The following is a 12082-nucleotide window of genomic DNA, read 5'->3' as shown; positions in this document are numbered from 1 at the left end:
TTTTAAAGTCCGATGGCACCATTGTTTTCTGCGAAAATAAATCATTTAACTGTCAGGATGTATAAGAACATATTTGAGGTTTTGAAGTTAAACTTGAGGTACTCTATAATGGCAAAAAGGAGGGAAAATTCAAAAAGTGGGGTTGAGATGGGAAGTTAGTGTCCGAGTGGATTGAGTTCACGATAGCTCAAGTGGTAGAGCAGCGGCGTATCAAGCCGAAGATCGTGTGTTCGAATCCCGCTCGTGACACAGACTTTTTATCTCAACTAAAAACCTTAATTAATTGAAAAATATTAATTGGTCAAGCGGACCACGAAAACTAGTGAATTTAATGATTACTTTATAATTTTTCTCCAAAAAAGGTAAAAATTTGAAACTAGACTAAAAATATTAAACACGTATTTTTGTTTTTTTGATAGCGTCATTGTTTCAAAAGAAATTCTAACAAAANTATATATATATATATATATATATTTGTCAACCAATGACCTCTTCCAGACGGATCTTGCGATCCATGTCCATAACGATTTTTTATTCTTTCATTTAACGAAAAAAAGTTTTAATTTTCTTTAAATAAAGCACTTATTAGTAGTAGTAATAGTAGTAGAAGTAGTAGATTTGATGATGACGTGGTTAAATAATCTTTTCCAGTCCGTTCATACGATAGGAGTCTCACCACGAGGCAATAATCCTTTCCTAAACCACTGGTCCTTGTTTCAACAAAAGAAGGTCATTTAGGAAACTTTAGTTGCTTAAAAAACTCCAAGTATTTTGCGATTACGATTTCGTCGATCTTAATAAACATTTATTTAATATTACATTTATAAATACAATATTTCCCTGATACAAAAGTAAAAGTAATTACAAAACGATCAACGAAAGGTCTCCGAAGAGTGAGGATTAAGAGAAAGTTTAATTGCGCCTTTTTTATTTCAGGAAACACAGAAAGCATTTGTAAATGTTCGAATTTTCGTTCTGTTGGTAAATAAAACATACTTCAAAGATATTGATTCACAATACTGACCATAATTCTCCACAGATTTGAGAAAAGTTACTACGAGAGACCCAACCACATCATCTAAACTAAGTAATTATTATTGTTAAATACATAGAGAATATTATTTAAACATTTTACGTGCAATAAGTCGGTCAGTAATCTTGTGATAGTTTCGTTTACAGAAAAAAGGCCAAATGGTGACCGTCCCCATTGCCCCTGCGGTAAGTATAAGAAAATTGATGAAAACATTATTGAATTGTGTTTACTATTAGTGGTCCAGGAATAGAATAAATGTGTAATTTGGAAAATTGCATTTTCAGAAGCAGACGGCGATGATGAGTGCAGTTGTGACGGGTGTTCACTTGGTAAATAAAAATTCAAATTTAGTTCTAAAAATTATTTAGTAATTTTTCATTGCAAGATAAATTCTTGTAAAATATATTGCAATTTAGGTAGATTGAGGTGGGAAGTTGGTGTCCGAGTGGATCGAAGTTGCGATAGTGCAAGTGGTAGAGCAGCGGCGTATTTATCGTGGGTTCGAATCCCGCTCGTGACAATGACTTTTTTTCACTGACAACCAATACGTTGCATAAATATTTATTCAGATATCGTGAGATGCGGTCGGGTGTGATGTAGGTTTCAGAAAAACATTTTCTTTATCGTGCCAACGTTTCGATCTTTTATTGAGATCATCTTCAGGGCCTGGGATTTACAAACAATGTTTACATTTAACAANATAAATTCACTTTTCCACATCCTAAATGTATTTGTTAAATGTAAACATTGTTTGTAAATCCCAGGCCCTGAAGATGATCTCAATAAAAAATCGAAACGTTGGCCCGATAAAGAAAATGTTTTTCTGAAACTTACATCACACCCGACCGCATCTCACGATATCTTAATAACTATAGATTAACGGTCACTAATCTCTACACACCTTGCATAAAGATTAATTAATTGAAAGAAGTTATTTTGTCAATCGGACCACGAAATATAATGGATATATTGGCATGGCTGAGTAAATAATTTGAGAATATGATACACATCCCCCAAATAAAAGGACAAATCATTCCGTTTTCCGTCTTTTAAAAATTATCCGAGAACTCTTTACCCAATTTCAAACTATAAACCTTATTCATGATACGAAGTTCGTTTTCTGTAATTAACACTGAGCCATACACACCGACCGTTACACGTTTTGGACACCATCGTTGGTATGGTATGGCTGGGTGAAGAAGGATACTAGGAAGCGGGGTTTGCACTCCCCAGGCACTTCAGCCTTCTGGCTTATTGTACCTTCCTAGTTCCTTAATTCAGTGCAATAGACTCAATCCTTCTTCTTAGAAGTATCAGGTCACTGCCTGTCGCTGTTGCAATTTGATTCCCTAAGTTTTTTCCGTACGTAGGTTAAACCTCCATTGAGCTGTTGCTTCCCATTCGAAGATGATACGAGTGGCTGTTTCCTCCTCCTCATTACAGAATCTGCAAATGGGATCATCGCTGTATATACCCATGTTGTGTAGATGTTTTCTCAGATGCCAGCGACCGGTTAGTAGTCCTACCACACCTCTGAGTTTGGCCCTCTCCAATTGCAGCAGTGCTTTTGCCAGCCTTGGTGAGGGTTGTTTCATCATACGTTTACTATGTCTAGCACCGCTAGAGTTTATCCACTTCTCCGTTTGTTTTGCTTGGATCCATTCTGCGATGGAGGATTCTATATTTGTTCTTGTTATCCCAAGAATAGGCTCGGGGCCTATGTATGATCTTGCAGATCCTCCTCTGGCCAGTCTGTCTGCTTTCTCGTTACCCAAAATTCCCCTGTGCCCTGGCACCCAAGATATCATCAGATTGTTGTGTTTCCCCAGGTTTTGGAGATTTTGGATGCATTCACTGACTAATTTTGATGTGATTCTTTTACATGCTAATGATTTAATGGCTGCTTGGCTATCTGATCTTATGAGGATTTTTTTGGGGCACTATCGTTACTACCGTTGGGTTGAAGTAGTATTGTTTTGGATATCTCTTAAGAAGTTTGTCGGATATGGCATCTGGGATTGTGTTTAAGCAAGAAAATTCATATCCCAACTCGTTCTTAAATCCACTTATTCATATACTCCATATGAGTATAATCATATACTCCAACACTCCTCTGTGTTTACAATTTATCCTATTCAAGATGCTGCCCGATGAAGTATACTGGCACTACTCCTGTACACCGCCATAGACGATATTTCTGTTACTTCGACTCCGATATACATCTAAAAACTCATTGCGAACACCACCTCTAGTTTCTTTGAGTTAATGTACTGCTGTCCTTCCAGAACATCTCTTAATTATTTGACCAGATATCGGGATCTGAAGCTACTGGGGAAACGCAAAAGATTAGGTCCTGATTAATAATAACTCACCCAACCGTCTAGCTCATTTAGTCCAAGATTTTTCTACGCTTTCCGTTTATCCTATCCACGGTGTTCCTCAATAAAGTAACTGTCTTCACCGCTTACACCGTAACGTAAGACATTTCCCGTCACTTTCAGTCCATCATGTGACAAGGACATTGCGTTGTGGTACCATCGCTATTACTCTTCAGCTGCTCTGGCCGTCTCTGAAGCATTTTATTGAAAATCCTTTATTTCCTTACACATTATTGACTTTTCCCATTATCTTGAGAACATAATACATAAGGGGTGTCCTATTATAGTAAATTGATTCTATTATAATCCATGCTCACTCGAACACCTCCATACCCTGAAACCAGCGCTTAGCTCTTGAAGAAACAAGTTTAATGAAAATAAATCCCACATGAGTGTGTAACTACATCCCAATTGCTATGGACTATCATATAGAAATTACACAACAGCAACTAACTGTTCCATTGTGTCCAGTTCCTCAAATCATAGGATCACATCCCGACACATTTCTTAATTCTGAGAAACTATAATGCCATGACAAATGAACATCTCACTTTAGACTACTTTAGAAAGGAGGGGTATTCACGAGATTTGTAAAATGTAACTCTTGTTAACTCGAAAAAAGAAATATCCGGTAGGATCGTGAACGCCCGCTTCTTTTCTTAGCATGTTAAACGTTAATTTGTCCGGAATGCTGCGCGTGGCGATTGGTAAAACCAAAAATAAAGGTATAACAGTCTTTGAAGGCCGACATACTTAACTTGTACCCTAATGTCTAACAGCCTACAACTTTATAGGATATGGGATATATCTCTTATGATGAGAATATAAGGATAGGTCAGAAATTAACAAAGGAATGTATTGGTCTGATTTAATTAATGCGTATTTAAGAATAAAAATACGTTTAAACAAAAAACTGCTGTTAAATTAATGGCTGCCATATTGGTTACCTACGCCCTAACGGCTAGCAACGTGACTACATTTTCGACCTAACATCTAACATTGGCCCTGGCCTGTTAGATCGAGCATATTAACTAGCCGATTCTTACAAGTCCACGTGATCATTTTTCTCGATCTAACAAGACCTAACAGAGTTAACAGGGTTAACACTAAGATCATGAATACCCCTAATTTCTTCCTAACAGAACATGGCGTGCAGTAGAAAATCCTTTGAGTGAAACATAGACCAATATCCACCACCATTTTTACTAATTGTTCATAATTCTTTATTTGATTTTTTTAAGCAATATTTTTTTAATTTGACCGTTACCTATTACATACGTTTATCTTCGCTGGGTTGGTTTGTAAGACCCGTTTCGACATTTTGCAATCTTCAGTGTGACTTTTTCTTTTTATAGCTGGATATTCTATTAGCCCAAGGAGTACGACAAGTCCTGATACTACAAGAGAGGGTAAACGCCCATTTGCTATAACGATTTATTATTTGATAATTAAAATGCAGACGGTTTCAGAGAAAGAATTTTCTTGCTGCAGTAAACGAAGTTCTTTAAAAACCGGTAAATTAATTTTTTCTCGTTATCAAAAATAAAAGTAGACACTTTTTCGTGCTATTTGTAAACGTCATTCAATTATTTATTTTCTTTTGAACCAAGGTACGCCCTCAAAGCGTCCGAGTGCGGATGAAACGTATTACTCAGGTACTGGTAAATATTCAATTATACTTTAAGGCGGAAAATATAATATTCTGAAAATGATTTTTCAGGCAGAAATGGGAGTTCTTTTGATCGGAAAACGTCACCTAAATATGGTAAGTGCCTTTTTGTCAAATCATAACGATTGGTCAACATTAAATCCTATAAAAGATGTTACTATTGTAGAAGAAAAATATAAATCTCCATCAACACAAGGTAATGACATTATTTAAATTGGTAACGTTAAGCTAATTAAATCATTCAACAGTTCATAGTGTAGGAGAAATATATAATGATCTGCCCACTACATCAAAACAAGGTAAATGACGTTAATTAAAATGATAATTATATGCTAATTAATTCTTTGAACAGTTCCTATTCCAGGAAAAACGTATCCTGATATGGTCAATGAAGCAAAACACGGTAATGACATTATTTAAATTGATAACGATATACTAATGAATTCTTTGAACAGTTCCTATTCCAGGAAAAACGTATCCTGATAAGGACACTGCAGAAAAACATGGTAATGACATTATTTAAATTGATAATTATATTTTAATGAAATCTTTTAAAAGTTCCTATGCAAGGAAAAACGGAACATGATACGGACACTGCAGCAAAACATGGTAATGACATTATTTAAATTGATAACGATATGCTAATGAATTCTTTCAACAGTTCCTATTCAAGGAGATATATTTAATGATACGAGCACTGCAGTAAAACATAGTAAATGACTTCTTTTTTTTTAAATTGAGAGCGATAAACTAATGAATTATTTAACAGTTCGTAGCCTAGGAGAAATATATAATGATCAGCCCACTACTTCAAAAAATGGTAAATGACGTTACATAAAGTCATAACGATATGTTAATGAATTCTTTCAACAGTTTCTATTCAAGGAGAAATATATAATGATACGGACACTGCAGCAAAAGATGGTAAATAACCGGTTTCTAATTGATAGCGATAAATTAAGGAATTATTCAATAGTTTATAGCCTAGGTGAAATATTTAATAACCCTGCAAATGTAGGAAAACTTATTAAATAAGTTTTGTTCACCATAATAACGATAAGCTAATGATTTTTTTTTCAACCGATGGCCCAGGTAGAAAAGAAAGTGCTCATGGACGAAATTCAACGCCACGAGTTTGTAAGTTACATTTTCTTTTATTGATAACAATAAGTTGATGAAGACTTGATAGATTTTAATGGATTTTCAGCTATCTCGAGTAATAATGTAGCTCCTGATGTTTCTAAACTTGCATCACGACCTGGTAAGTAATACAGAATGGAAACTGGTATTTTCTAAAGGATTATTTAACATTTTTAATGACGAAATTTATTGAAAAAAGGTAAGTACTCACGTATAACTAAAAAAAGTGCTGAACTTTTTTATTCACCAGTAGTCCCAGGTTCAATGGGAAATCAAATTAAAATCTGGTAAAACTACACAACTGTTCATAGAACCTAGAATTTTTAACCAATTATTTCAACAGGCTCAAGAGACTCAACTAGTGTTTCTAGTCGTAGGTTAAAATCAGGTAAATATCTATTCACGGATTAATAAAGTATTTAAAATAGGATTAAATGTTCTTATTTTTCCATCAAGTTTCTTTTCCTCAAAACGAGGAACTTCCTGGCACGTCCCGACTCGGTAAGTTTTCTCTATTCGAGCAATTGAACAAATACATGATCAATAATATTATTTCAACAGGTGAAAGCAGTAAGGCCAATCTTTATGCAACTTCAGTTTCATACGGTATAAGTCTATATAACAAAGTAAATGGCGTTTAGTTTTTATTATTTTATTTTTTCAATAGTTACGACATCAGGATGTTTTCACGTGGACAAGTCATCAGCCACCGATAAAGGTAGTCAACTTTGAAAGCATTTTGGCTTTTCCCATTGACACAACAATATAGTCGTTTTCAAGCCTGGAATCCCTATCATCTTTCTTGTCTGCCAGAAGCGTCTAGACATGTCGCCATCTTCAGAGGTCTATTCACTTTACTTACAACCCTGAAGAGCACACAAAGTGAAGATGGCGATGTGGCGATGCGTGTCTGATGGACCAAGAGCTGCAAACAAAAAAACAACGCATAACCATAGTTTAAATTAAGATTGTATTTAGTTCATTTAATTACACCAAAACAAGGAAAAGGATGGCCAGTGAATAAATGTCAATACTTCAGAATCCTTAGTGTCAATTGGACTAAAAGGTCCTTATTGCATAAAGTCTTACTCTCAATTGTTTTCGGAATATTTCATTTTTAAGGATATTTCAAACTTTCAGAACATTATTCCATAAAGTCCACTGTTAAAAAATTACCAGAAAGGTTTAAAAATTTCAACTAAATGTTCAAAACGTCTACGTTCTTGAAGAATACATGTCTGACATTGTTTTCTGACAGATTTGCTGCTTTTAAGAGTTCATCCTGATTTTCTATGTTTTATTTAGTACCAAAGTCTCTTTTCAGTCTCTTTCAAACTTTGTATTACTTTACTAATTGCTAAATAGAAGTTTCAAAATTTTAACGAATAAGATTTTTGAAACGTCTAAAACGGAAAAGTTTTTTCCTTTTATTAATTATTCAGAAATCGTGAGATGCGGTCTGGTGTGATGTAGGCACTCTCAACACGACACGCAAGAATGGCACAATTACACAGAAGACAAACACTTTGAGCCCTGAAGATGATCTCAATAAAGATCGAAACGTTGGCAGGATGAAGTAAATGTTTTTCTGAAACCTACATCACACCAGACCGCATCTCACGATTTCTGAATAATTATCGATTAACGGTCTCTAATCATCACAAATTTTTTTCTTTTATTAATCAAACGTTAATTTTACATTATAGATAAGAGGGCCGCGTTGGTAGAGTGTTTAGGAAAGTCCGAATCGTATTAGCCCCGCTAGCGATTCTGGGTTCGAATCCCGGTGGAGCCCATGAATTTTTAATTGATAATGGCATGAAAAATGTATTGCCCCATATATTGGCCCTTTCACAGGAATTTCAATCTAATTTTACATTGGAAATAATTAACATTTGAAAAATTAGGTACAGGTTTTTATAGCCGATTAGTATGGGCAGCCTTTCTGTACAGAACCAAGATAATCCTAAGTAAATTTTTAACAAGAACTTGGAAAATCGTAAACCCTTATTTTCTAAGTGATTTTGGTCTAACCCAATTTACAGTTAGATTAACATTTTATTACATACGTGGGACGTAATGGAATAAATATGTGAAAAGTTGAAGTTACCTGAAAAATAAAAGATCTCGAATATAATTGAGAATCCGACTTTGGGCAATAAAGACTTTTCATAGATAACCTCCTAAAGTATTTATGTGCTCACGAAACACCCTGTGCATCACAGATGAGATTTTAATCATTTTGGGCACTAAAAAAATGCTTACTTAACATTGCCATACAAGCTCTTGTCTGATGCATACTTTCATTTATGTAGGAAAAAAGGAAAAGGGACTGTCACCGGAAGGTATCTGGCAATAACATATCTAATAAATTAATAATTTATTAACGGTTGTTTGCAAATCCTTAAAATTTCAGAATCTATCATAATCGACGTCGAACGTATGCCCGGTTTACTAACTGGATCTAAACCATCTGCAGGTGAGTTTTATGCTTCCTTTATATTAGAAAAAACGTTGTATACACACATATCATTTAAAAAAATATTTTATATAATTGTTTTTTGTTCGCTCATTGTAGAAAGTCTACTAAAAAAGGAGCAAGAAAATCGGAAGGGTGGTAAAAAATAATCTTCGATGGCATTCTTTAAAATTGTAATTTTATTTTATAACTTTACTTTTATATTTTGTACCTTTATTTAAACAATTTTTATAAATAACAAAATTTTACTTTTCAGGCCTGCCGTTGATGTTTTTTCACAATTTGTCTCGAGGCCTAGCTGTATGCAGTTAATATTTTTAGGATCTGTGAAGCCTGACGTCTATTTATTTTCAAAATGTACAATAAATATTTCCAATTCATTTGTATATAACTCCTTGCTTATCAAAAACCTCTACGAATTAAATTTCTCTCTTAAAATATTTAAGACTATCGATTGATTATATCATCAAGCAGATGCCCAATGATTGCTCTCCTAGTAGAGGCTCAACTTGGTGTGGAACAAGAGGATAAGTCATCACCCCTACTGTTTTCTTCCTTTACCAACGCTGTTACCTTCTTAAGGTAGGTACCTCAGTTAATTTACTAACATACCTCATATGACTTTTTTACGCGAAGACCTGGCAGTCATTGCTTATTCGTATAAAAAATAAGGGATAAGGTGAATTTGACAGAAAGAAAAACCTTCAAGCTTTCGAGGAAAACATCCTTTACATCAAATTTTTGAAACTATTTCAAATGATTTACAAGGTTAACAAACAAATTATGATCTACTTACACCGATAATACTATTGGTATCAAAAGAATCAGAAGAAAATGGAAAGAAAAAATGATTCAACCCTTCTGCCGTCAAATTTGATCAAACCTACTTCAGATATTATCGTTTTTAAATAGATAAAGTGATACGTTATTAATAATTAATAAAATAGGAGAGTGGCAGTGATAATTGTTTCCTGTCAGCAAGCTAGAAATGTTTCTTTCCCGCATCGGCAGCATATGAATCAGTCCAGTTCCCAAAAAGAAAACAACACTGTCGTTATCTTCATTTTTTCTTCACCATAAAGGGAAATTCTATTTGACATTTGATACATTTAATTATGTATTGAAAATGTGGATGCCCAAATTGAAGCCTATGAACATCGATTTGACCAATCGCGATCCAGATCACGTCGACTCGTTTTCTCAATCGCTATGTAAAAACCATTTTGTATTCACGTCGTCAACTGGGTAAACCTTTGCGTTCACCGTCATGCATCGTTATATTTTTAAATGTATATATGACCTGAATGTACCTAAAGTAGTTGAGTAAGACTGAGTTCTTACCTGCTAGAACGGACTGGCGTGATTAGGTCATTAAAGCGTTTTATCAAAGGTCTTGACTTAGGTCTTGGCAAGGCTTGGATGATAGACCAAAATAAACCTGTTATTTTTGGAATGCTAAAAAAAATTAGACAATTTGAAAGGTTCACATGCCAAGTTAACCAGAAGTGATGCTAAAACTCGGTGTCTTAAGATTAGAAATACTGACGTTTTGTGATCAGTGGTCTTAATACACCTTGGCAGTGATATTAGTTTGTCACGGTTTGTATAGAAATAATAAAAATTCATTATTTGTATCATCTACTTTCGTATAACTTGGAAACACTCGTTTGTTGGAATGTTCCCCAAACCAAAAAGCCACCACATTTCACTACCCAAAGAGGCTATTTGGTCTACAATCTATTTTTTTAGAGAATTTTAGAATATCTCTTATTAAATAGAATTCTTCCAATTCTACAATTTCAAAATTCTTCCTTACCGACACTTTGGATTTGGAAACTGCCAGTCAACAGTGGCAACCCGTCGAAGATATATCCTCTCTTGAGCTGGGTCAGTTCAGACAACTTTCTTGACGTAAGTCATCCTTTTTATTAAGTTTTCTACCTGGGCTTGATGATCAGGCACATGGATATCCTTCCCTCAAACTATTATCTTATACTTTAATTTTATCTTTTATTCTTTTATATCAGGGCAGCGTGCAGTTTCCCATACTGATATTCCATCCCGTTCACAAACGACCCTATGTACCTTTCCAGATCATACAGTAAAGCCAGGAACACACTTACCCGATGCTACGCTATGCGACGCTACCCGATGCTACCCGACGCAAATCCAAACTCCGATTTTCCATAAGGTTGCATTACCCCCGTGCACACCTACCCGATGCTATGCCACGCTAACCTACCCGACGCTCTGCGATCCCCACTGTCCAGATTTGCGTCGGGTCGCATCGAGTACAGTCGAAAAGAACCGGACACTCATATTTTTATTCAAACTACTTGTATTATTGTCGTTATATTAATTACAACATACTTATTTTCATATAAACCAAATTAACTGTGATTAAAAATTAATTCGTTTTTATTTAAAAAATTAATTTTAATGGTTTGGTAGAAAATTAATCAAAACACCGGAATACGATTTTTTGATATAATGAATTTTACTAACAATTTATTGTACTCGCTTCGGCGGTCCATATACTAAAATTGGAACAATTTATTACACGGTTTTGCACATAAAATTTAATTAACAATTTATTTCATAGTTTTGCTCGTAAAATTACACCATTTTCGTTGGGTAGCATCAGAACAGGACACTCATATTTTTTGTAGTTTATTTCAAACTAAGTACATGTAATTTTGTCGTTATATTAATTACAACATGTTATTTTAATGTAAACCAAATTAAACGAGATCAAAAATTCATAAGTTTTTATAAACATTGTTTAATTATGATGGTTAGGAGTAACTTTATTTAAAACAATTAAGTTTAACAAACAATTTATTAGATGGTTGTGCTCATAAAATTTAACTAACAATTTATTACAAAGTTTTGCTCAAAATAGTGCATTAAGAATAAAAGATGCGTGGCGATTGTGATAGTAATTATTGTGATAAACGCTGTGGACTGTACGCGTCGGATAGATGTGCACACCCCACCAAAACGTGACAAGGCGTCGGGTAGCGTCGCATGGCGTAGCATCGGGTAAGTGTGTTCCCGGCTTTATTCTTTCGCGTAACACCAATGCTCAAGATCATCTTTTTCTCTACCTACATGTAATAATTTACATGGTTGGTTGGTGTTTACGTTCATTGAAGGTAATTCCTTATCCGTGTATTATTCTATACTTGATGGTGTACCTCAGGGCAGCGCACTTGCGCCAGCGCTTTAACAGATGTACTCAAACCATCCTCAACCTTTACCCTGTCTTTTGCAGACGATACAACGATCCTTTCAAGTAAACCTGATGCTGTCGTTTATACACTAAACCTTTAACCACACCTCGCACTAAGGAGACTTGTGAAAAAGTCCACAATATCCACAAA

The 12082-nt window shown here is 34.7% G+C and overlaps 1 protein-coding gene across 2 annotated transcripts; it reads left to right on the top strand.

Annotated features, from left to right (window-relative positions):
- The first annotated feature begins 936 nt into the window (after nt 1-936).
- Nucleotides 937-9079, top strand: LOC106670998. Of its 2 annotated transcripts, XM_024229074.1 has the most exons (26): nt 937-981; nt 1040-1087; nt 1168-1218; nt 1318-1362; nt 4767-4820; nt 4871-4925; nt 5022-5066; nt 5132-5176; nt 5247-5276; nt 5329-5379; nt 5433-5483; nt 5536-5586; nt 5639-5689; nt 5742-5792; nt 5850-5900; nt 5954-6004; nt 6173-6217; nt 6288-6341; nt 6564-6608; nt 6677-6721; nt 6782-6826; nt 6888-6938; nt 8536-8565; nt 8637-8699; nt 8799-8872; nt 8956-9079. In XM_024229074.1, the coding sequence occupies exons 3-25, from the start codon at nt 1192-1194 to the stop codon at nt 8846-8848; spliced, it is 1086 nt and encodes a 361-aa protein (XP_024084842.1). In that variant the 5' UTR covers nt 937-981; nt 1040-1087; nt 1168-1191; the 3' UTR covers nt 8849-8872; nt 8956-9079. The 2 variants fall into 2 exon arrangements, with proteins under 2 accessions (XP_024084842.1, XP_024084843.1); XM_024229075.1 differs by lacking the exon at nt 937-981 and having other exon boundaries at nt 1039-1087; nt 1154-1218.
- Nucleotides 9080-12082: the final 3003 nt, after the last annotated feature.

The sequence above is a fragment of the Cimex lectularius genome, unplaced genomic scaffold (genome assembly GCF_000648675.2).
Source record: "Cimex lectularius strain Harlan isolate CLEC.00 unplaced genomic scaffold, Clec_2.1 scaffold282, whole genome shotgun sequence".
In the NCBI taxonomy this organism is placed as follows: domain Eukaryota; kingdom Metazoa; phylum Arthropoda; class Insecta; order Hemiptera; family Cimicidae; genus Cimex; species Cimex lectularius.
This window is presented reverse-complemented; position numbering and strand designations above follow the sequence as displayed.